This window comes from Malania oleifera, chromosome 4 (assembly GCF_029873635.1).
Source record: "Malania oleifera isolate guangnan ecotype guangnan chromosome 4, ASM2987363v1, whole genome shotgun sequence".
NCBI classification, from domain to species: domain Eukaryota; kingdom Viridiplantae; phylum Streptophyta; class Magnoliopsida; order Santalales; family Ximeniaceae; genus Malania; species Malania oleifera.
In genome coordinates, this window is record NC_080420.1 from 59,167,781 (window position 1) to 59,195,244 (window position 27,464).

General features: G+C 37.5%; 1 protein-coding gene across 3 annotated transcripts in view; it reads right to left on the minus strand.

Annotated features, from left to right (window-relative positions):
* Positions 1 to 2,718: 2,718 nt before the first annotated feature.
* Positions 2,719 to 27,464, minus strand: part of LOC131152838 (alpha,alpha-trehalose-phosphate synthase [UDP-forming] 6) — a 35,311-nt gene continuing 10,565 nt past the window's right edge. Inside the window, exons 2-4 of one of the 3 annotated variants that reach the window (XM_058104730.1) lie at positions 5,087 to 7,847; positions 4,742 to 5,015; positions 2,719 to 3,263 (exon numbers count right to left, since the gene is read on the minus strand). In XM_058104730.1, the coding sequence (XP_057960713.1) occupies positions 2,976 to 3,263; positions 4,742 to 5,015; positions 5,087 to 7,089 (2,565 nt within the window). In that variant the 5' untranslated portion in view covers positions 7,090 to 7,847 and the 3' untranslated portion in view covers positions 2,719 to 2,975. Of the gene's footprint in view, positions 3,264 to 4,741; positions 5,016 to 5,079; positions 7,883 to 27,464 lie in introns of those variants that run through there. The other 2 variants (XM_058104729.1, XM_058104731.1) reach the window with 2 other exon arrangements.

Below are 27,464 nucleotides of genomic sequence, written 5' to 3' on the forward strand. Positions count from 1 at the left end.
ACATACAATAAATTCTTACAAGGATACTTTGTGAAGGTGATAGCTGCTTAAGTTTTCTATCAATATCATCATGGCATGTGACCAAAAGATGATAGTTTATTGGGATTACAAAGAGTTAGTGGTCCTCACATTAAGAAATATAAGTTATTCAAGTTAGAAGTGGTGGATTAGGGTTCTTGTCTTAAAGGCTTCTGTCACTTGTAACATTTTGGAAGATTTGTCATATCTATTCCTTAAAAAACTAAGGAAAGAAAGCATATCACTTATAACATTTTGGAGCATTTTGCTTTCAAAAAATTCTCATATTCTAAACACATTGTTTTCTCAAAATAAAAGTATTTTTTTTTTTTTTTCCGCGCAAAGAAAGGCCTGGGCTACACACAAGATATAGAGGTCTTGTCTATGGAGCTTGTCTCAGATTACTAGGCTTACCAGACCTCCTTTGCCCCCATGGGCTGAGTTCCTTCTCTTTTTGCCTTCATCTCTTTACCTAATGCTACAATGAATAAAGTTTACTCCATAAATTTTCGTTATAGGTTCTTGGCTACTCCACAGTCCACCTTTTGGGCAAGCATTTTAGCCCCAGCACATTAGTAAGTACATTATTCCAACTCTCAAACAACCTCAGCAAATCTGGCAAGGCCCACCCTTTGCTTGGCTTGAGCTTCTTAGTTGTTGGTTCAACAAATGGCATAGCCTACCCTCCTCAGCACCAAGTCACCCAAATAGTGAACAGTGAATTTTCTAGGCCTCTCTCCGGCGCCGCACTATCTAGCTACCCTTAGGGCCTGGGTTTGCACTCTTACCTCCTCGAGCAGACGATCTTTTGTAGATATCACAATCTCAGCTCCGAAACCTAGCCTTAACATGAATGGTGCCTCCTGAACCACCATCCTACTAGCAGTGTGATAGATAATTCCATAGAGGAGATAGGCAACTCCATCCATTGACCATAAGCATTTTCTAACTTGGGCCGCAAGCATTTTGACATCATCTGGGTTTATCTTCTCCGCCTAGCCACTGCTATGTGGGTGGTGCCCCACAGCTGAATACTAGAATTCCATCCCTAAACTCTTTGCATTTAGAACTCCTTAAACCTGCTATAATTGTATGAAAAGTGATTACCAGACGTGATATATGTCATACCTGCAAACAACAAACTTCTTGAGAAAAGAGGCAGTGAGGCCAACACCTCAGTATCCACCCTTAATGAAATAATTGATGAGGGAGACCAAACCAGGGTCACTGACTAACAAGGATGTCAGCTTGGTGGCAAGTCTATGTGGGATGTCTGCCCACTTCTGCCAATAATCACACCTTTTGTGCAACTCATATGCATCTTTCTGCATTGTGGAAGCTAGTAGTACCTTAATTTGCCCAGCAACGTACCATGTGAAGGACTTGTTAACTTAGTTGGCTACCATAAATTAGTCTTGCCCCACTTCTTGTCTCTGCTTTACCATCACTGCCGTGCCATCATGGAATTCAGCCGTCGGCTGAACCCGCGCCCTTGTTAACAAGGGTCCCGGCAGTGCTGGAAGTGTGCTGAAAACGACGTTCTTCAATTCCACGCTGTGGAACTTCTACTTTCATTTGAACCCACCCCAGCACTTGCATGTGGGTTGGGGCTGTTTGATTTTTCTTCCTCTTGGTGGTGCTGCTCCATCTCTACTTGTTCTACAAAGTACAACTTGGACCAATTTTTTTGTGTTGCCAATGATAATTTCGCTACAAAGTTTAGGTCTGCCCCAAGCTTAACTCCCTTAACCATGAAATAAGATCAATTTGAATAGCACAAAAGATTAATCCTGTTTCACAATCTTCATCTGTCCTGCGCTGTGGGTTTCAATTTCAAAACACCAATATTGTGCTTCTAGGATCCAATCTGAGAAACAAAAAATTTGATTTCTTTGCTCTTCAAATTTTCCATCTACATCTAAATTAGAAATCAGTGCCTTTTACCATCTTTGAATCCATTATAAAACATAAAAATAAAAGAAACAAGAAAAAAGCACCCAATAGAGTACTATATGCAAACATGAGTGTTCATCCATACGTTGAATTGCAACAAGGCTCTAACAAAAATGCACATAAAAAACATACCACACAAAGTGCCAAAAGACACCAAGGCAGGTGATAAAACAAACTAATGAATGCAATAGACATGCCACAGTGACGGAAAAGAAGCATGTATAAATTTTAAACAATGTCCGGGTGCTTACAAATGAAGGAACAGCAAAACAGGCCATGCATCAATAGTATCATACAAGGCATATGCAATCAGGCAAGTCATTTGCAGAAGTAAAAAATCAGACTCCAAAGACTAGAGCAGATTATACAAATGTACAGAACCTGATGATCTCCACTGGTTCACCAATGCCTATTTCATGTGTACCAGACAAATTATCATGGGCGAAGTGAAAACTAAGAGATGGAATAGCGGAGTAACAGATTATCATCGGACAAAGAGGGAAAAACAACTTCAACTTCCTTTTCTGTAATAGATTATAGATTTGAAGGTAAAATAGCACCGAGTCAAAACATTCAAAAATAATAAACAAGCAGCCCAATGCACAAAGCTACGGCATATGCGGGGTCCGAGAAAAGGGTGGACCACAATAGGTCTATAGTATGCAACCAAAAAGCCTGACAAAAAGCATATCTAGCCACTTAACAAGTTAAATGATTCAGAGATAAATACAGGTGCTGCCCTGTTGGTTTTGTCAAACATGAGATTGTCATTGGTTGTATTGCCATAGAAGGAAACAAGCTCAAATTTCAGGGCGCAAAATATGTATATATTTACAGCTTTATGATGGACAAACACTAGAAAAAACAGTATGGCACAGCATAACTTCTCTTTGTAAGATTACAATAATTTACATCAGAAGAACATGCGGAATACCTGGCACAGCCTATGTCTACAATTACAAACACAGAGCAAAAGAGGGCACCCTTTTTTATCTCTGTGACACCTACACAGTAACTGATTGTTCTGAAACAGAAGCCAAGCCCTGCATCAGTCTAACAATCTCAATGGTATCATCTAGATAATACTTTGCCTTGCTAGGTTTTTGACCAACAGTACATGCAAACACTTCTGCCCTGGGAGCTATGGATGGACCTGCCATAGAACTGCTGATCACCTCAAACATGTCTTCATCCGATCGATCATCTCCTATGCACAGAACAAAATCTGGTGACATGCCCCTCTCTTGCATGGTAGAAAGTAGCCGTTTGGCTACAATACCCTTGCTTACGCCCTGTGATATATATGAAAGCATATTAGGTGCTAAATGGAAAATTTTTACACAGGATCCATTTCTCAGGTTTATTTCCACTATGTATGGGCAATGGTTTCAAAAGCCTGCTTAATGAACCGTGCTCTTGGCAAAAAGGATGAATATACTTGGTCCATAATTCTCAGCACCCTACGTTAGCTTAAAAGAATCTAGAATCAGCCATGGCTGTAAGGCACTCACCTATCAGCTGGGCACATGCATGTCATGCGCTCCAAATTTTGCACACATGAAGTACATGCGCCAGGATGATGGGCAAGTGCCTACCGTAGCACCCTCAGCAAGCCTATAATTAGATATAAATGCAACGGAGCTATGATGCTATCAGTTATGACAATAATAATTTCAAGTCAAAGGTCTAACTGTTAACGGTTTCATCCATATCTAAGTAATTATGCACATTTTATAATTCTTTATCTCTTTACTCACTGCAATCAAAGATATCTCATTCTGCATAACATGATCAGCATTGACATGCTTACACTTGCATATGAACGCTGTAGGTTCATAGGTCTAACTATCATTATAGAGACTGATCAAAACAGCATCTCCACAGATGGATTAGATTCTTGAAAATGATATGAGTTGACCAGAGGAATGCCCTTCCCTTCTATCATAATGTAATTCTTCTTTCTCATAATCCATTCTATTTATCATTCATAAGTTCATAAAAAAAATGTGGAAAAAAAAAAAAAAAACATAATTTTAATATAAGGGATTAACCCTTTAGGATCCTAAGTTTCAGGAACCTTGTAGACTTTCTAAAGATGTGAAAATTGTTCGTGTTTTGTTTGTGTTTTGTCCATGTTTAAAATGTGAATTTTGAAAATGTCATGTTACTAGGTTAAGCATATCAGTGAAATTAGGAAACTAAGATTAAATGAAAATAAAGATTTTAGAAATGCAAAACTTTACAGGAATTTTAGTTTCCTAGTACCAAACACCAGCAAAATGGTTTCATTATTTGCTTAACCATATCAAGGTGATGACAATACATTCACTCATTAAGACTGTTAACATGATTCTGCAATATTTTTTTCTCCTGGAAGGAACTTGTTTTATTCAAAAACAAAGGCACATGAAAGCACACAGCTTATGCAACTAAGTAATTCCTCCACCACTAACCCAAACAATCTGACCAAGACATGAATCTCAGCCACCCAGATGCAAGGTTGAGTTGTATCACAGGCAGACTTCCAGTTTGTTTATTGGGTTTCAATGTCACCCACAACTCAACAGAGTGGCATTCACCATTCAGTAGAAATACGAAGATAAAGTTCTATGAAATGTCTTCTCTCCTTTCTGTTGTTTCTTTCTTTCCATTTTTGCTCATTTTCTAATTTGATTTTATCTTTTATTATTATTATTTTTGTTTTCTGGTGATGTGGAGTAATATTTAACATAGCAACATCAGAACTGAGTAAGGAGTATATAATTCAAACCTGTGGCTTAACCTCCACTATATTCTGCCCACTCTTTGCCGTAACTGGCTCATTGGCAAGAACACTCTCAAGATGATCTAGAAGTTCCTTTGCTTGGCAAGATCCAAAATCAGGATCTGCATCCTCATAACACCAGACAAGTGCAGTTTCGTTGTCTTCAATGGTAGACCCATCCGTTGTTTCAGTGTAAAGCTTCATTACTGGTTCTGCGATCTGCTTCCAACTACAGTCTGCCACTGGCACACATGTTTCCCAATCTGCATCTTGTCTCAACCTGCAACCATTCAAATGTAAGCTTCATCTAAATCCCAAAATCATAAATCCAACAGGTATAGCACTTCTAACCTTAGAAAATAACCATGCTCAGCTGCAATTCCCAACTTCTCGCACGGAGAGAACCATTCGTTGAGCGTCTTTCGGCTCCTAGCACTCACAATGAAAACAACATTGTTCTTATCGCTACACAAGGTGTTCAAGATATCTATAGCCTTAGGGGATGGGCTCTTGTCAATGGAACCCTGAGGCATCAAAGTACCATCATAATCCAGAAGGATCGCCCTAATTGTGGTCCTCTTATAAGCCGAAACTATGTGCTCCATTGAGAGCTTCCTAAAGTTGGAATCAAGTGCAACCACTCTAAAACTTAACCCAAAACCAATACCCCAACACCTTCGTCGGACATGATCCCTACAAGTCCTCTCCAAATCTTGAAGAAAGCTCCGAGCCCAGTACCCTACATCATGGGTGCTCACATATCGGTAGTGTTTCTCATGCCGGAGCTGTTTCTCAGGCTGAGGCATTTCCAGGGCACAATCCATAGCATCAGCCACCGCATCAATATTCCATGGATTCACCCGAATTGCGCCACTCAAAGACGGGGAGCACCCAACAAATTCCGACACAACCAACATGCTCTTCTTAGGGGCAGATGGATCCAACCCTAACACCTTATCCAATTTATCATTCCCTTGGCGGCTAATTACATACTCATAAGGGATCAGATTCATCCCATCCCTCACGGCTGTGACCAAGCAACACTCTGCCACAACATAGTAAGCAACTCGCTCATAGAACTTGAGTGGCTTATCTATCAGCACCACTGGTTCGTACCCTTCCTTTCCAAATGCTTCATTAATTCTTTTCACAGTAGAATATGTCTCTGCCTGTACTTCCTTCACATCATTTCCCCGGCCCCTAGCCGGATTCGCTATCTGCACCAAAACCACCTTCCCCTGCCAATCCGGATTCTGCCGAAGCAGCTGTTCCATTGCCAACAGCTTCAAACTTATGCCCTTAAATATATCCATATCATCCACACCAAGCAACATGATCCTACCCTTCTCACCAAACTTCTTAATGAGCTCAGCCACCTTAGTTTCGGTTTCTGGCAAGCTCAGGACGGACTGAAGCTGCCCCATGTGGATACCAACAGGAAGAATTTTGATGCTCACAGTCCGACCATAATACTCTAGTCCTATATAACCCCTTTTGGATTCATAGCTAAGACCCAGCATCCTACTACAACAGGAGAGGAAATGCCGCGCATAATCAAAAGTATGGAACCCAATTAGATCAGAATTCAAAAGGGCTCTCAAAAGCTCTTCTCTTATCGGCAATGTCTTGTAAATTTCCGACGAAGGGAAAGGGCTGTGCAGAAAAAACCCAAGTTTCACTCTGTTGAACCTTTTCCTCAAGAAGGTGGGCAAAACCATGAGATGGTAATCGTGAACCCACACGAAATCGTCTTCTGGGTTTATCACTTCCATGATCCTGTCTGCGAAAATCTTATTAACGGAGACATAAGCCTGCCAGAGCGACCGGTTGAACCGGCCGCCGAGCTCCGGCGATAGCGGAAGCATGTAATGAAACAAAGGCCAAAGCTGTTGCTTGCAAAACCCATGATAGTGTCGGTTAAACAGATCGGTGGGTAAGAAAGTGGGAACGCATTTGAAGCTCTCAAGGAGGATTTGGGCGACTTCATCTTGATCGTTTGGGTGGATTTCCTCCTTCAGACAACCCACATATATGACGTCAATTTCATCAGCTCCTAATCCATCCTTAAGCTGGAGAAGAAGGGAGTTCTCATCCCAAGTAAATATCCAACCCTTACTATTTTCCGATTTCCTCTGAACCCTAATCGGGAGCTGGTTAGCTACAATGATGATGCGATCCCGCTGAACCGACGAGGAAGACGAGTCGCAGGAGACGTTCCCCGACGCAACGTTGTCGAGATCGGAAATTATGCCGGCGACATTCACAATACGCGGAATAAGCCTGCCGATGCGGCCAAGCGATGGAGGCTCGCCGGAGGCGAGCTCCAAGAGATTCGAATACGATTTGGAGACCATTTTTCTGGTTTATACAGGAAACCCACCAAATCAAAGTTGCTTTTCTTTGCAAATATACAAGGAAAAGCTCACTAAATTGAAAATTTTCACACCTGCGGGTGATTTTCCAGGAAATTATCTCTAGAACTTTGAAATAGAAGGAAAATTTGGCGTTCTGAGCTCAGAGGCCGCGTTTTATGAGCAACAAGAGAGATGTGGGGAGGAGAGGAAAGGAAGACGATAGTGCATTTGTGAGAAGAAAGAGCATTATTCTTCACTGAAGATATGCTTTAAGAAGTGAATCAGAGCACGGACGGATAAGCCATGAAGCTTCCAGTCATGGCGATTACAAATTTAAAACCAAAAGGAATATGGAATAGATTCAGATCACAGAGCTACGATACACACTGCAAGAGAATCATTTGGTCGAAATGAATGAGCCCATGTGAAGGGGACTGGGAGACGCAAAGATCAAAGTGATAAAGATGAAATTTTAAACGAAAAAATTGAAGGAAAAATATCAAGAACAGTGACGAAAATAATCAGTTGTTGAAATTCGAACTCATCAGAGAGAGATAGAGATAAGATCATGAATTTTGGGAAAAAAAACAAATGCTAATTTTAGCAGTGGTGCGCCTCATGGAGCTTCCACAAGCCACTTCCAAGCACTGACACGGACGCTAAAAAGCGTATGAGAGTGGATCTTTTTTTTCTCGAGGAAGCAGCAGAAAAAATCTTCAAGGGAGATTTCAAAAACAACACGCCTCAACGATGAAACGCTGCAAATTTAAAGTGCTATTTACCCATCAGGCTTTGGGAAATTTTAGGATGGCTTGTGGGCCTTTAAACAATTGTAAAAAAACAGATAAAATGTAACATTATATTTGGATAATTGACAAAAACATTAAAAAAAAATTTCCCCTATTAAGGGAGATCCACAAAATAAATGCTAATTATAAGTACACAATTAAATTGAAAGTTATAATTTTATTTTTTTTTTCTTCATTTCTGCGCACAATCAATACACTATCAAAATCGATTCACTGTTTGTCGCTTATCGTTTTATTTATTCATTTATTTTAAAACTTTTAATCAAATTCAAATGAAACCCTTCACATGACAACTCATTCAAAGCTGTGTCCGTTCAAAGTGTCCACATATGTATTGACTGAATCCACCACTAATTATAAGTACACAATTAAATTGAAAGTTGCAATTTTTTTTTTATTTTCTTCATCTCTGCACACAATCAATACACTATCAAAGTCGATTCACTATTTGTCGCTTATCGCTTTGTTTATTCATTTATTTTAAAAATTTTAACCAAATTCAAATGAAACCCTTCACATGACAACTCATTCAAAACTGTGTCCGTTCAAAGTGTCCACATATGTACAGAATTCACCACTAATTATAAGTACACAATTAAATTGAAAGTTGCAATTTTTTTTTCTTCATCTCTGCGCACAATCAATACATTATCAAAGTCGATTCACTGTTTGTCGTTTATCGCTTTATTTATTCATTTATTTTAAAACTTTTAATCAAATTCAAATGAAACCCTTCACATGACAACCCATTCAAAGCTGTGTCCGTTCAAAGTGTCCACATATGTATTGACTGAATCCACCACTAATTATAAGTACACAATTAAATTGAAAGTTGCAATTATTTTTTATTTTCTTCATCTCTGCACACAATCAATACACTATCGAAGTCGATTCACTATTTGTCGCTTATCGCTTTGTTTATTCATTTATTTTAAAAATTTTAACCAAATTCAAATGAAACCCTTCACATGACAACTCATTCAAAACTGTGTCCGTTCAAAGTGTCCACATATGTACAGAATTCACCACTAATTATAAGTACACAATTAAATTGAAAGTTGCAATTTTTTTTTCTTCATCTCTGCGCACAATCAATACACTATCAAAGTCGATTCACTGTTTGTCGTTTATCGCTTTATTTATTCATTTATTTTAAAACTTTTAATCAAATTCAAATGAAACCCTTCACATGACAACCCATTCAAAGTTGTGTCCGTTCAAAGTGTCCACATATGTATTGACTGAATCCACCACTAATTATAAGTACACAATTAAATTGAAAGTTGCAATTATTTTTTATTTTCTTCATCTCTGCACACAATCAATACACTATCAAAGTCGATTCACTATTTGTCGCTTATCACTTTGTTTATTCATTTATTTTAAAAATTTTAACCAAATTCAAATGAAACCCTTCACATGACAACTCATTCAAAACTGTGTCCGTTTAAAGTGTCCACATATGTACAGAATTCACCACTAATTATAAGTACACAATTAAATTGAAAGTTGCAATTTTTTTTTCTTCATCTCTGCGCACAATCAATACACTATCAAAGTCGATTCACTGTTTGTCGTTTATCACTTTATTTATTCATTTATTTTAAAACTTTTAATCAAATTCAAATGAAACCCTTCACATGACAACCCATTCAAAGCTGTGTCCGTTCAAAGTGTCCACATATGTACTGAATTCACCACTAATTATAAGTACACAATTAAATTGAAAGTTGCAATTTTTTTTATTTTCATCTCTGCACACAATCAATACACTATCAAAGTCGATTCACTATTTGTCGCTTATCGCTTTGTTTATTCATTTATTTTAAAATTTTTAATTAAATTCAAATGAAACCCTTCACATGACAACCCATTCAAAACTGTGTCTGTTCAAAGTGTCCACATATGTACTGAACCCATGACTAAAGATATCAACATCGATTCATTCAAAATCCTATTCTGTTAGAATCCATGCCCATGCAAGCATTGTGTGTTCTTCAATTGATTCAACCTCATTATCTTCATTAAGTGTCCATTATTTAGTTCACTACACAATTTATTGAATTTAAATAAATTTAGTAGTGTCAGATAATCAATTTCAATGTTCATATGTTGCATTTTTTTGAATTTTTATGATATGTTTTTTTTTTCACGTTCATTTAATGCTCAATTATGCGCACAATTAATATTCTATCAAAGCAGAATCATTGTTTTTCACTCATCTCTTTGCTTGTTCATTTAATTTGAATTTTAATCAAATTCAAATTAAACCCCTTCAAATGCCAACCCATTCAAAGTTACATGTGAATCCACTACCAAAGACATCAACATCAATCTCTTCAAAATCATATTAGGTTAGAAATCCATGCAAGCATTTGTATCTTGTTCAACTAACTATTCAACCTCATTATCTTCATTAAGCTTCCATTATTTAAGTCACTAAACAATTTATTCAATTTGTTAGATTTTTATGTCTTTACTTTTTTCCTTCTCCTTTCATCTTCCCTTGCTTTTTTCTTTATATTCTAATCATCTTTTAATTTCTCTGGAATAATAAATCTATAAATATTTAGCAAACAACATATTTTTTAAAAAATTTTATAATGCATTTTCTTTCTTTCTTTTTTATCGTTTTCATTCAATGCTCGATTCTGCAAACAAGCAATACATTACCAAAGTTGATTCGTTTTTGTCAGTCATCTCTCTCTTTATTCGTTTATTTTGAATTTTAATCAAATACAAATTAAACTACTTCTAATGCCAACTCATTCAATGTTGCTTCCGCTTAAGTGATTGTCCATAACTATAGTGAATCTGCTATCAATGAGATCAACATCAATCCCTTCAAAATCATATTCGGTTAAAAATCCATGCAAGCATTTGTCTTGTTCAATTGATTATTCGACCTCATTATCTTCATTAAGCTTCTCTATTGTTCGTGAGTGCACAATGCAAGCCCTCACACACAAACTTGAAAAAATCACGGAACAAGCAATGCAATCACTCAATGATGAACAATACAAAATAAGCAATCACTCAATAGTGAGAATAAACGAAAATAGCAATCAAAGACACAAGATTTACATGGTTCAGCAATTTGCCTACGTCAAAGGGAGCAGCAATTGAATTTTCACTATCAATAATGTCAAACTTACAATTAGGGTTACAAAATATGATTATATATGAACCTTAAGCATACAGGAACCTTAGAACCTATGTAAATCATCCCTAGAGAAAAATCCTCCAATCCCCCCAACCTATTGATCTCCAAACTCAAATTTTGTAACGTGCACTAAACGAAATCGTCGATGGTTTAGGCCAAACTATTAACGATTTGAAGTGAAGAAGAATTTCTTGCATTCTTCTTGAAACCATCAATAGTTACATTCAACCCGTCGATGGTTACCCCTCAATTCTGAAACCGTCGAGCACACTATCACTGGTTTTCATCTTGTAGACTTCTCTCTTGTTCCTCGCTTCATAGTGCTTTTCTGGTGCATGGGTTTCACTCAAAATATGAGCCACAAACCCAATAATCTCCACCTTGGCAAATATTCACCACTTAGGAGAATTCTAAAAGCATAACCGCTGCTCCACCTAGGAAAGTAGATTGGGGTCGACTCTCGTCTAACACTGGGAGACGTTGATCAAGTTCAAGCAATGCTTGAACTTGTCCATTTTACCGGCTTCATCAGCATATAAGCCGCATTGTCAAATGTATGAACGTTCTCAAGTAGAATTTCTCCTAAATCAATCAGTTCCTTGACCCTGTGAAACTGCACATCAATATACTTTGTCCTCGCATGGTACACCAGATTCTTCGCCAAATAGATGGCACTCTAACTATCACACTGCAGCTGAACTCCACCTTACTGGACACCCAACTCCCTAACCAATCTCGTAAGACACAACGTTTCCTTGGCAATCTCAGCCACTACCATGTGCTCTGACTCAATAGTAGATAAAGTTACAAGCGTCTGCACAATATACCTCCAACAAATAGGTCCTCCCACAAGGGTAAATACGTACCCTATGGTAGACCTTATGTCATCTAAGTCTCATGTGTAGTTAGCATCCACGTACCCTACCACTAATGGATCCCTCTGTTGTCTACTGAACATGATATCATATCTGGTTTGTACCCCTCAAGTATCTAAAAACCCACTTGACCACATCCCAATGTTGTTGACCCGGATTTGATAAGAACTTGCTCACCACATTGACACTATATGCCAGGTCCAATCTTGTATACACCATGGCATACATTAAACACCCAATTGCACTAGCATAGGGGACCTTCAACATATTATAGCGACCTGAAAGTTATGATAATTTTTTTTCCATATAAAATAAGTCTACTTTGAAATCACAACTATAGCGCCCTAAACTCAGTGGGGCCCATGATGCTAATATTTCGTAGATAATTTAAATATACAACCAACGGAAGCAAGATATAATTTTACAACCATGCATACCAGAGTACTACGTCTCAACCTTAATATCAACATCTCCCAAAAACATATTACAACCCCGAATAACCAAAGCAACTAGATATAAATAAAATATTGTCGCAACACTACTCACTCTCAGCTAGCTCATCTAGGTCCCGCATTTAAGCTCCTAGAATCGATTTCCTAAAGGTCCTGAAAATTTTGTATATTTAATGGGATGAGACACTTCTCGGTAAGACAGAATAGATTATTGTCAATATGTGGCTAATATGAGTTCTCATGAATTTAAACACATTCTTTAATTTAATTTATTTGACAGATATGGCATTTGTACAACATAACTCACACCTATATAGTTGAAAATACACATTTCTTTCATAATATAAAATAGTTCATTTAAATAAATTCATTTAAATAAATTCATTTACATAAATTCACATATATGCGTAGAAGAAATCCCCTTTTAGACATACAACATCATCATGTATAAACCCTAATGATCGGGTTGTGCGGTCTGAAGACTAGACCTAGCCCTGGCTAGCCTACCACAAGGCTAAGTCAAACCTCATGTCTGTAAGTCCGATTTGCCTACCTAGCCTGGTCTAGACTCTAAGAGGGTACACAACCCTTCCATGGCCAAATCGACTTTTCATTACCAACACTTCTATCCAGAACAGTGTGGTTGCACTATCTCAAATACTAGCTACGGTACCGTGCTCTCATCACAACCGGTCCTCAGGATTCTTAAACCATATAATGCAATTTAAGTAATAAAACTATAATTAAATTCTCATTTTCGTATTTCAGCATAACAATCAAATCAAACCCAGCACTCAGCCATCATATCAAACCCGGCTCTTAGTCATCATATATGATTTCACAAATTCCACCACATTTCTAGTATTTCCATCAAATAGTTCAAATCACATTTTTACGATAATATCACAAAAATACTCAGATTCAAATATGCAGTAAAATATAATGAAATCTCATGCCACACAATTTATTCAATAATTATAATTATATATACTACTAGAAAACGTGTCATTTTATACCTAATATCTGTTTTACTGAAAATATCGGTTTAATTATCTCCACCATTTATTCAACTCAAAATATGTATTTAAAGGGAAAACGGAGATAACCAATTCTACTCACTTTAATTCTTTACAAAATACGTATAATAAATCAAACCAATAATTTTAATCGATAAAATCATTTAGAAAATCTACTACAATAACCGAAAAATCAAATACTTTAATTCAATCGGTTCAATTTTAAAATAACAATTATTATAAAATTCTTAGGCTCACAAACACCAATTTAATTAACTCGTAATAATAATGATGATAATCCAAAATCTAATTTTCATATGCCAGAATATTCAGAAAAACGTGTATATAATTCCTATAATATCATATTACAATTTAATCAGTTAAATTATAAAAAATTCTAACATAATTTATTCCCCTTACCTCACCCCAGGAGTGGTACCTACAACACTCCTACAACAAATTCACTCCAATTAAAATGTTGGTGGCTGAGATAGGAACCTAGTGATATTTTTGTTTTTCAATCGGTGCACTTATCATCGAGAGATAAAGGAGAGAGAGAGAGAGAAGAGAAAGAGAAAGATAAGGGAGACGTGAGGAGATAGATGAGATGGCGCAGGAATTTGTGTGGGCGGGGTCTCAATGAATGAAATCAATTTTGGTTTCCTGAGGCTTCCTTAAGCCTCGAGTAACTTATAAATATATATATATATATATATATATATATATTATATTATATTATATATATTATTAAATTAATAATAATTATTTATTCTTTAATTAATTCATTAATTAATAATTTTATTTTTTTCTTTTTTTGAAATCACTAAATTCTCCCCTCTTTATAAAAAATTTCGTCCTCAAAATTTGCTAATCAACATTCTTTCCATTTAAAAACCAAGCACTTACCTAAACAACCAGACTCATCTTAGTAGTGTTGGGCCTTGTTAGATAGGTGTGGGTACCTCTGACATATTTCCTTCTCTAATATCTCAAATGGCATAATATATCTACAGCTCAGTTTACCTTTCTTCTCAAATCTTATAACTCCTTTCATTGGTACAATTTTCAAGAATACGTTATCTCCTACACCAAACTCCAGCTTTCGACGGCCGGTATCTACATAACTTTTCTGTAGACTCTAAGCTGCCTTAATTCTGCCCCAAATCAACTGGATTTTCTCAGATGTTTCTTGAATCAATTTTGGCCCCAAAATCTGTCATTCTCCAACCTCGTCCCAATACAATGGGGATTGGCACCTTCAACCATATAACACTTTATATGGTGTCATCTCGATTCTAGTATGATAACTGTTATTATAGGTGAATTCCACCAGTGGCAAAAATCGGATCCAGCTACCTCTGAAATCTAACACACAGGACCTTAGCATATCCTCTAAGATCTAAATCATTCGCTCCGATTGTCCATCAGTCTGTGGGTGAAATGTAGTACTGAAAGTAAGTTGAGATCTCAAAACTTCTTGCAAATTCTTACAGAATCGAGAGGTGAACCGTGGATCTTGATCCAAAACAATGGACACAAGCACACCATGGAAATCCAAAACAATGGACACAGGCACGCTATGGAGTCTAACTATCTCCTGCACATAAAGTTCTACCAGCCTATTCATGGAGTAAGTGACTCTGATTGGAACAAAATGTGCAGTCTCTTTTAGTCGATCCACAATTACCCAAATGGTGTTTTGTCCATGCAATGCTAACGGTAACCCCATGACAAAGTCCATGGAGATGTGCACCCATTTCCACTCAGGAATGTGAAGTGGTTGCAGTGGTCCCGTTGGTCTCTGATGTTCCGCTTTCACTTGTTGACATATCAAACATTATTCCACAAATTGGGCAATCTCCCTCTTCATATTGCTCCACCAAAAGGATTCTCATGGATCTCTATACATTTTTGTACTTCCTTAATATACGGTATAAAGAGATCTATGAGCCTCCTCCAGAATCGCCCTTTTAATCTCTGCGTCATTAGGTACACATAGTCTGGGGTGAAATTTGAGAACCCCATCATCTGAGATATTGAAATCTGTTTGTTGCCCACTTCGTACTTTCTCCACAATTTTCACCAATTTTGCATCTTTCATCTGAGTAGCTTTAATCCTTTCCTGCAAGGTCGGTTGGATTACCAAACTTACAATAAACGCTGAGTGAGTCCCTTCCATCATTTCCATGCCAAACCTCTCCAGGTCCATCCTGATATGGTGTTAGGCCACTACTGTAAAAATTGACCCATCCACTAACTTCCAACTCAAAGCATCAACTACAACATTAGCTTTCCCTGAGTGATAACTGATGGTGCAGTCATAGTCTTTTATAAGGTCAAGTCATCTTCTCTGTCTCATATTCAATTCCTTTTGTGTGAAAATATACTTAAGGCTTTTATGATATGTCAAAATTTCACTCCTTTCACTGTAAAAATAGTGCCTTCAAACTTTTAATGCAAAGATCACCATTGCTAACTCCAATTCGTGCATAGGATAATTATTTTCGTACTCCTTGAGCTGCCGAGAAGCATATGCAATAACCTTTCCCCGTTGCATCAGTACACACCCAAGCCCTTTTCGAGATGCATCATTCTAGATTACAAAACCCCTTTCTTCTAAAGGGATTGTCAGCACTGGTGTAGTGATCAGTCCTTGCTTTAACACTTGAAAACTTTGCCCGCACTCATCTGTCCACTCATATCTCATATTCTTCCTAGTCAACTTTGTCAGAGGACCCAATAATTTGGAGAAACCCTCCACAAATCAGCGGTAGTGTCCTGTCAATCCCAAGAAACTCTTGACCTCGTGGACATTTTTTTATCTTGCCCGGTCCACTATAGCCTCTATCTTGCTCGGATCCACAGAAATAACATCCCTGGATATCACATGCCCCAAGAATGCCACTTGTTCTAGTTAGAACTCAAATTTCTTGAATTTGGCATACAGTTTCCTTTCCCTCAACACCTGAAGCACTATCCACAGATGATCCTTGTGCTCTTCGGGACTTTTTCAATACACTAATATGTCATCAATAAATACCACTATGAACTGATCCAAGTACTAATGGAACCCTATTCATCAAGTCCATGAATACAGTTGGTGCATTGGTCAGTCCGAATGGCATAACCAAAAATTCATAATGGCCATACCTGGTTCGGAAAGCAGTCTTCGATACATCCTCTGATTTAACTTTCACTTGATGATACCTAGATCGGAGATCGATTTTCGAGAACACTTGTGTTCCCTAAAGTTGGTCAAATAGATCATCGATATGAGATAGCGGGTACTTATTCTTTATCGTCACTTTATTTATCTCCTGATAGTCAACGCACATCCTCATCGAATCATCTTTATTTTTAATAAATAACACATGTGCGCCCCATGGAGATACACTTGTTCTAATGAACCCCTTATCTAACAACTCTTATAATTGCTCCTTTAATTCTTTCAACTCGATTAGAGCCATTATGTACGGAGCCTTAGAGATCGGCACTATTCTTGGAGATAGATCACTAACGAACCTTAGAGATCGGCACTATTCTTGGAGATAGATCACTAGCGAACTCCACCTCACGCTTAAGAGGTAACCCAAGAAAATCCTCAGAAAATACATTAGGAAACTCCTTTACTATCGAAATATCCCCCAACTTAACTTCCTTCTCTGGTGTATCCTTTACCCAAGCTAGGTACCCTTGGCACCCATTCAAGAGTAACCTTTTAGCTTGCGTGGCTAACAAAATTGATGGTGAGACGCACACACGCGACCCCACAAATCTAAACTCCTACTTTCTTGGAGGTCTAAACACCACATCTTTCTTGTAGCAGTCGATACTGGCATATCCGGAAGCTAGCCATCCATCCCCAAAATCACCTCGAATCCGTGCATGTTGAGAACTACAAGATTAGCAGGCAACATCTATCCCTGAATACTAATAAAAAAAATTTCAAGTATCCTCCTACACGTTACTACGATCCCTATCTGTATAGCCACTAATAAATCGACACCTAGTGGCTGAGCCTCTATCCCACACTATTTAATGAACTCCCTAACCACGAATGAATGTGTCATCATTGAATCAAATAATACAATAGCTTTAAGTGACAAAATAAAATAGTACCTATCACCACGTCGACGACATCCTCTGCATCTCTCGGCGTAAATGAATACACCTGCGCTTGGGCAGTGCCCCTCTAGTGGCCACCTCAGGGTGCCTAATTATATCCCTGGGACTGATGAGGTGTAGGCGCTTCACTGAAAGGTGGATGGCAGTCTCGTGTTATGTGGCTAGGTCCACCACATTCGGTAATAGCTAGTTGATCTACCCTGGCACTCGCCCCAATGCTTCTAATGACACCTGGAGCAAGGAGGGCATGACTGAGTTCATTAAAGATCGAAGCCCCACCTCTTGTTGCTGACCCACGTAGTCACCGGGCCTCCTCCATGTATTCTAAATGGTGTCAGTCTGAAACCCAGGAGGCAGAGGTCTCTTCCACTAGTTCGCTACCCCCTCACACTCTTGTATACTAGCCTCCACTACTATGGCCTTGTCCACCAACTCAAAGAAACTCTAGATCTACAAAGCCACCACCTGTGCGCGTATTCCCTACCTCTGACCTCTCTCAAGCCTCCAGACCTTCTTCGGCTCATCTAAGACCATGTACGGAGCGAAATAAGATAGCTCCACGAACTTGGCCACATATTGATGTATGGTTAAGTGCCCCTGTGTCAGATTCAGGAACTCCTCCACCTTATCTTCCCTGATGTAAGTGAGGACATACATGTTAAAGAAGATCTCCCGAAAATGGCTCCAGGTGATTGTCGCAAGTCCTAGCCTTTGTTCCTCCACCAACCTTACTGCTCTCCATCATTAGTCTCTTCTATCAATTTGAAAGTGACGTACCGCACCCTCTGCTCATCGGTGCAATGTAAAATAGCCAGAAGCTCCTCAATCTCCCAAATCCAATCCTCAGTTGCGATTGGATCCACTCATCCTGCAAATGTCAGTGGACTCATATGGGTGAACTGCTCGATAATGCAGTCCCGATCTACTTGCGGGTGATTCTATCCTCTGGGGTCCCGCCGAATTTCCTTCCCAACTTGTCGGGCTAAACCTCGCAGCACCACCGAGGTATCTACATCCTCCTCGCTAGAAGTATCCACATTATTATTACCTCTAGTGTCTATGCCCTAATCACTGGGATCTATCCTGAAAATAAAGCAAAGAATAGTTTCTTAGAATCATATTGCTGGGACTTGACCAGTATTACAAATTAGGTAAAACTATAAAATTTCCTACATTCTCGTACGAAAATACTTAGACTTCGCTGATGCACTTTTCTCGTACAAATAAATCATCTCACCTCCAACTCCCCAGTCCAAGGGTCAGCCTTATCGCTCATAAACAAGACCATCAAGGGAATTCTGCCTCCAGGCTGCAAGACAAATCCCAACATCTCAAGTACTCTGACCCACTATCCACGTTATACCTGACCCACTTTACCTCACCTAGGCTACCCTTTTCCTATTCTTATCACCACTCATTCCTATACTCTAGTAATATAATTCCTTTACAGTCTGCAGAACCTAGCAACCTAGGCTCTGATACCACAATTATAGTGACCCAAAAATTATGTTTTATTTTTTTCCATATAAAATAAGTCTACTCTAAAATCACGACTATAGCCCCCCAAACTCAGTGGGGCCCGTAGTGCTAATATTCCGTAGATAATTTAAATATACAACCAATGGAAGTAAGATATTATTTTACAACAATGCATACCAGAGTACTACCTCTCAACCTTAATATCAACATCTCCCCAAAACATTTTACAACCTCGAATAACCAAAACAACTAGATATAAACAAAATATTATCCCAACACTACTCACTCTCAACTAGCTCGTCTAGGTCCAATTTGCCTACCTAGCGTGGTTTAGACTCTAAAGGGGTACACAACCCTTCCATGGCCAAATCGACTTTTTATTACCAACACTTCTATCCAGAACAGTGTAATTGCACTATCTCAAATACTAGTTATGGTACCGTGCTCTCATCACAACTAGTCCTCAGGGTTCTTAAACCATATTATGAAATTTAAGTAATAAAACTATAATAAAATTCTCATTTTTGTATTTCAGTATAACTATCAAATCAAACCCAACACTCAGCTGCCATATCAAACCCAGCTCTCAGCCGTCATATCAAACTTGGCTCTCAGCCATTATATCAAACCCGACTCTCAGCCATCATATCAAACCTGGCTCTCAGCCATCGTATCAAACCCAGCTCTCAGCCATCATATCTGATTTCAAAAATTCCACCACATTTCCAGTATTTGTATTAAATAGTCCAAATCACATTTTTATGATAATACCACAGAAATACTTCGATTCAAATATGCAGTAAAATATAATTAAATCTTATGCCACATGATTTATTCAATAATTATAATTATATAAACTACTGAAAAACAAGTCTTTTTATACCCAATATCTGTTTTACTAAAAATATCGATTTAATTATTTCCACCATTTATTTAACTCAAAATATGTATTTAAAGGGAAAATGGAGATAACCAACCCTACTCACTTTAATTCTTTACAAAATACGTATAATAAATCAAACCAATAATTTTAACCCGTCAAATCATTCAGAAAATCTACTACAATAACCCAAAAATCAAAGACTTTAATTCAATCAGTTCAACTTTAAAATAACAATTATTATAAAATCTCTAGGCTCACAAACACCAATTTAATTAAGTCATAATAATAATAATAATAATAATAATAATAATAATAATAATCCAAAATCCAATTTCCAAATGTCAGAATATTAAAAAAAAACGTGTATATAATTCATGTAATCACATATTACAATTTAATCGGTTAAATTATAAAAAAATCATGACATAATTTATTCCCATTACCTCACCCAAGAGTGGTGCCTACGATACTCTTACGACAAATCCACTCCGGTTAAAATGTTGGTAGTCGAGATAGGAACTTAGTAGTATTTTCTATTTTTCAATCGACGTACTTATCGTCGAGAAATTGAGGAGAGAGAGAGAGAGAGAGAGAGAGAGAGAGAGAGAGATGAGATGGTGTAGGAATTTGTGTAGGGGGGGTCTTAGTGAATGAAATCAATTTTGGTTTCCTAAGGCTTCCTTAAGCCTTAGGTAACTTATAAATTATATATAAAATATTATATATATATATATATATATACATATATATACATATATATTATATTATTAAATTGATAATAATAGTTTATTTATTTAATTCATTAATTAATTATTTTATTTTATTTATTTATTTATTAATTATTATTTTATTTTTTTGGCATCACTTCATCACGAACCTCATCGTCCGTCCTTGAGCATTGAGCGGTAGACAGACTAAAATGACTCGCCAAAGTTGTGCCCGCAGCTTAGCAATAGCCATACTAAACCTTTCCAACACCTTCTCCACATAATCGCCCTAAGATAACCATAGTCTCCCTACAGCTCTGTTCCTGCGAATCTCCATGCCAAGTATCCTCTTGGTTGCACTCAAGTCTTTCATGTCGAACTCTTTTCCCAACAAAGTCTTCAACTGATTCACCTTAGTCAAGTCTTTAGTAGCTATGAGCATGTCATCAACATACAACAATAGAAATATAAGAGACCCATCTTCAAGACTCCTCACATGGACGCAACAATCGTAATCCCTCCTCCTATAGCCAATGCGGATCATATAAGCACCAAACCTTTTATACCACTTCCTCAGAAACTGCTTCAACCCGTAAAGTGACTTCTTCAGTTTGCAAACTAAGTGCTCCTATCCAGGTTGGCTAAACCCTTCTGGTTGTGTCATGTAAATCAGCTCCTCCAGATCGCCATGGAGGAACACCGTATTTACATCCATCTGCTCCAGATACATATCATGTTGTGCCACCAGTCTCAATACTACCCTGATGGAAGTTGTCTGACCAAATGGGAGAAGATTTCATTATAATCTACTCCCTTCCTCTACGAGTATCCCTTTGCTACCAAGCAAGCCTTGTACTTCTCTTTTTCCCTTTCTGACACTGCATCTTTCTTCCTATATACTCACTTGCATCCAATCACTCGCTTCCTAGCTGGAAGCTTCACCAAGTCCTACATCTTGTTCTTATGCAATGATTCCATCTCCTCTACCATAGCGCCTACCCTTCTCCTGGCTATACATGGCCTTCTAAAAGGTAGTAGGATCCCAGCTGCTAGTGACAAGCACATAAGACACCATATCATCAAAATCATACATGGGGGGTGGCCTGACGATGTGTTTGGGCCTATCTACAGCTATGCTACAACACGGCTACTGGTCATCTAAGCTAGAACTCCTTGTGTTTTGAACACCATCATCTCCACCTTGAGTTTCTGACTCCACCTGCACCTCCGACTGATCTCTCGAGCTAGAACTCCCTGTATTTTTGCCTTAAGTCTCCAACTCTACCTAAATCACATGCTCATTGCTGCTACAATTTTCTAGCACCTGTTTCTCTTCTTCTTCCCGAGTACGCGGCAACATGGATTTCTCATCGAAAACCACGTCTCTACTTATCACCACCTTGTTTGCCATTGGATCCCACGACTTGAACCCTTTCATGCCTTTCTAATATCCCAAAAGGATGCATCATCTAGACTTCACCTAAAGTTTAGATCTCTCCTCACCAGGAATGTGCGCATAGGTTGGACACCCAAATACTATCAACCCGGAGTAATCTACCTCGTTACTTGTCCACACCTCTTCAGCAACTTTCCCATCTTGTGATGCCCTTGGTGATCTGTTTACCAAGAAACAAGTCATACTAACCGCCTCGACCCAGAAACTCATAGTAAGCCCAGCATGCAACCTGAGACACTGAGCCCTTTCAACTAGAGTTTGGTTCATCCTTTCCACAACACCATTTTGTTACGGTCTCCGGCGTACTATAAAATGCCTCCTTATGCCATGTTGCTTGCATAACTCTCTACAACTCGAATTTTTGTACTTAATTCTATTGTCTATCCTGAGGAACTTAACTTTTCTCCTGGTATAGTTTTCAACCTCAACTTTCCATAGTTTAAACTTGGCAAACGTTTCCGACTTGTGTCGCATGAAGTAAAACCAGACCTTACGTGAGTAATCATCAATGAAACTCATGAACTAAACATGCCCCATTCATGATGCCACCCTCACTAGCCCCAAAACGTCCAAATGAATATAGTCCAGTACTCCCTCCACCATGTGTGTGGCTATCATAAACTAAACCCTATTCTGCTTCCCAAACACACAGTACTTACAGAACTCTAGCTTACATGATTTGACCTCCTTTAGAAGATTTCTCTTGCGAAGTTCATTCATTCCACGCTTACCCATATGTCCTAAACACATATGCCGCAAAATGGTACTATCAGACTCAGACTCAACTGCTGCAACTCCACCTACAACCGTGGTACCCAGCAATGTGTATATATTCTCTAGCACTCTCTTCCCTTTCATCACAGTCAGAACACCTTTGCTCACCTTCATTACCCCACTTTCAAATTTTTAACAAAACCCGTTACAATCTAAGGTTCCAAACGAAACCAAATTCTTCCTCAACTTTGGTAGGTGTTTCACATCACATAACGTCCTCACCACACCATCATACATCTTGATTCTAATATTCTCCATCCTGATAACTTTGCACGTAGCATCGTTCCACATTACAAAGGAACCAGAACTCACCAATTTGTACGTAGTGAACTAGTACTTGTTTGACCTCATATGATAAGAACACACCAAGTTCAAGATCCAAAAATCTAAGAACTTATCCGACCTAGATGAACCAAGAGCATATCACCGTCACCGCTCCCAAAATCCCTTTCTTCTACTACATTCGTCATGTTTGACGAACCTTCTTTGGTTTAAGCAACCCGTTTCTTCCTTTCCATACACTCAAGTTTTATATCCCCTATTTCCTACACTTAAAACTCTGCACATCCTTCCTCTTCCTGGATTTGGACCGAGCCCTAGGGTTGCTCGATCCACCCTGAAAGTTGCTCCTCCTACGATCCTGATTCCCCTTCACCACGAGCCATTCACCATGTGAACCCTCATCACTGGCATTCTTCCTTTGATGGAACTCAAGCAATGCACTCGTGATGTCCTCCAACTCCAGGGTTTCTTTTCCCCAAGTCAATGACGTAACTAGGTTCTCGCATGTAGGAGGCGTCAATAAGGAATTCAACAACATCAATGCATTGTCTTCTTTCTCGAACTTCACATCAACTTGCTTAAGATCACTAACGATCTAATTGAATGTATTGATGTGCTGGATCAGGTCCAAACCCTATGCCTTCTTAAGAAAATATAGTTTTTGCTTAAGATATAGCTTGTTCATCGAAGGCTTAGACATGTACCGGCTTTCGAATTTTAGTCAGACCGCTGCCGGAAATTCCTCATCTATGACGCGATACATCACGTCATCGGCTAGACAATGATGAATAATGGACACAACTTTCGCTTCCAACTCGTGTCATTTGTATCATTCAAATTCTTTCCGTATAGAACCTTCACCATACCTTGCTGCACTAGTAAGTCCTTCACCCTCCTATGTCAAAGTCCAATGTTTCCCATTTTGTCCAACTTATTAACATCGAACTTCATCAAAGATATCCCAGCAATTGTGAACCAAATGCTTTGATACCAATTGTTGTTCACGAGTGCACAAAGGAAGCCCTCACACACAAACTCGAAACAATCATGGAACAAGCAATGCAATCACTCAATTTTGAACAATATGAAAGAAGCAATCACTCAACAATGATAATAAACAAAAAAAAAAATGATCAAAGACACAAGATTTATGTGGTTCGACAATTTTCCTACATCCATGGGAGCAGCAATTGAATTTTCACTGTAAAAAATGTCAAACTTACAATTAGGGTTACAAAATATGATTATAAATGAACCCTAAGCATATAGAAACCTTAAAACGTATCTAAATCATCCCTGTAGCAATCCTTGGAGGAAAATCCTCCAATCCCCCTAATCTACTGATCTCCAAACTCAAATTTTGTAACGTGCGCCGAACAAAACCGTCAACCATTTAGGCCAAAGCCGAGGAGAATTCTCTGCATTCTACCCGAAACCATCGATAGTTACACTCAAACTGTCGATGGTTACCCCTCAATTCAGAAACTGTCGAGCACACCATCATCGGTTTTTATCCTGCAGATTTCCCTCTCGTTCCTCGCCTCACGGTGCTTTCCTGGTGCATGCGTTCCACTCAAAATATGAGCCAAAAACCCAACATTCTCTATTATTTAATTCAATGCACTATTTATTCAATTTGTTTTTAATATCTTTACTTTTTTTTTTCTTACTTCTTTAATCATTTCCCCTTACTTTCTCTTCTAATTATCTTCCAAATTCCCTCAAATTATAAATGTATAATTATATGCATGCGTCTTTGCATATTCACTTACGCTTTTTAGGTATCTTTGATATTGGATTCTCTAATACTAAAGATCATAATTAAAGGTGATAAGTAACTTATTTTTCTGGTTAATCTTGTTTATTTTTTTTTCTTTTTTTGGTTAATTTTGTTAAAGTTTGAGTAATTTTTTCTTTACAAATTTTGTTTAAGATAAATTAAGATTATTAGTTACTATTGGCATCCTTTTAGAAGTGGATCTATATACCCAATTTCAATTATTAACTAATAATAGCCAAAATCCAGTCTAATTTTTGAAATCATTTATATCTAGACTTATTTACTCTTTCTTGAGTATGTCTTCAATTTGGTATTAATTGTTATTTCTTAAATGCTGTGTAACTTCTTAGGTGGAAGAAATATTAATCTGGGTAAGAATTGATTAGTCAAAGTTTCAATGAATGATGGATCACACTATTATTTTTTCATCATGTAGTCTGATGGATGATCTCAGAAAAGAAAAAGGAAAAATCTTTGCATCAATTGGATATTAATTGTTAGAAATATGTAGTGGATTCTTTCATGGATGTTGCTACTTAAAAATTGTGACAAATATTATAAGAAAATTAATTTCAAAAAATATCATTCACCTAACTATTTAATGAAATTCCTACAAGAGGGCATCAAACAAATTATTATTGTTAATTGTTAAAAATGTTTATGTTTTTTTTATATTAATAAATTTATAATTATTATCCTTAATTGGTGAAAAAAAAAATTTCTTGGGTATTAACGAAACACGATTATTTATTACTATAAAGTTTTAGAAAAATAGATTTTAGAAAGTTCATTTACCGACTCTTTGATGAAATTTCAGAGAAAAAAAGTGTTGAATAGAATATCGAATGTAAAAGAGAATAGAGAACAAAAATAAGCAATTGGTTAATTATGACTCTTAGAGTTCAAACACATTTTTAATAATATTAAAGCATTGTCTTATTTTTACACATTTTTATAATGGTTTTTAAACAATTTGCAAGAAACAAATGTAATTTAACACCAGTACTATATTTGGATCATTAAAAAATAAAAATAAGAAGAAATATTTTCTATTAAGGGAGAGGAATGAAAACAAATGCAAGTGATAAGTACACAATCAAATTGAAAGTTTAAGATAATTAATTTGCACATTCACATGTTGCTTTTTTTTTTTTTTTTTTTGAATTTTTATCATTTTTTTTATTTTTTTTTCATTTTCATTTAATGCTTGATTATGTGCACAACCAATATACTATTAAAGTCGATTTGTTGGTTGTCAATCAGCTCTTTGTTTATTCATTTATTCTAAATTTCAACTTGATTCAAATTAAACCCCTTCAAATTCCTGTCCATTCAAAGTTGCGTGTAATTCAAAGTGCCCATAATAGTAGCAGACTAGGGCCATAGACATCAGCATCAGTCCCTTCAAAATCCTTGTTGGAGTATGTGGCTCATATTGAGTGGAACACATACATATGGAAAGCATGGTGAGCAAGAATAAGGAAGCTATGTCGCAGGAAGAAATCATCAATGGTTGGGTTGACGGTTACGTCGACGATTTACCCTTAGGAGAAAACTGTTGACGGTTTCAATCTTTGCATTTCAATCTCAGTACTAAACCGCTAATGGTCTTGTTCGGCGCTAATTTTAAATTTTGAATTGGGAAGATTAGTAGGCTAGGGATTTAGAGGAAAAGCCTCTGGGGATTGCTACAGGGGTACTTTAGGAACTTCTTAAGACCTTTGTATATGTAGGGTTAACATATAAATAATATTGTATCCTTTGTTTGATGATTGATAGTGAAAATTCAGTTGTTTGCTCCTATAGACGTAGGCACATTGCCAAACCACGTAATCTTTTGCGTCATTGATTATTTGCTTTCTTTTATTATCTATGTGTGGTTGTGTTTCCGTATTATTCATTGTTGGTTGATGCATTGCACGATTTGAATTTTACGTTGCCTATTAATATTTTGCACAACAAATTGGTATAAGAGCCAGGTTGGTTACGATGGCTAGGATTTCTTCTGCGAAGTTTGACATTGTCAAGTTCGATGGATCATGAAATTTCAAACTATGGGGCTTAAGTACTTGTTGGTGTAGTAAGGTATGGTGAAGGCATTATACGAAAGACAACTGGAAGACATAGATGGCATGAGTTGGAAGGAAATGAAAGCGCATGCTATGGTGACTATTAGGCTTTGTCTGGTTGATGATGTGATATATCACATCATGGATGAGGAATCACCGGTGACAGTTTGGTTGAAACTGGAGAGCCGGTTTATGTATAAGTCATTGACAAACAAGTTGTATCTTAAGAAAAAACTGTATGGGCTTAAGATGGCAGAGGGTTCGAATTTGAATCAACACATCAACGTATTCAATAAGATCATCAATGATTTGAAGCAGGTTGATGTGAAGTTTGATTATGAAGACAAGGCGTTGATACTGCTGAATTCCCTACCTACGTCTCCTACGTATGAAAATTTGGTTACGACTCTGACATGGAGAAATGAAACTCTGGAGTTGGAGGATATCATGAGTGCTTTGTTAGGTTTTCATCAGAGGAAGAAATCCAGCAATGAGAATTCTCCAA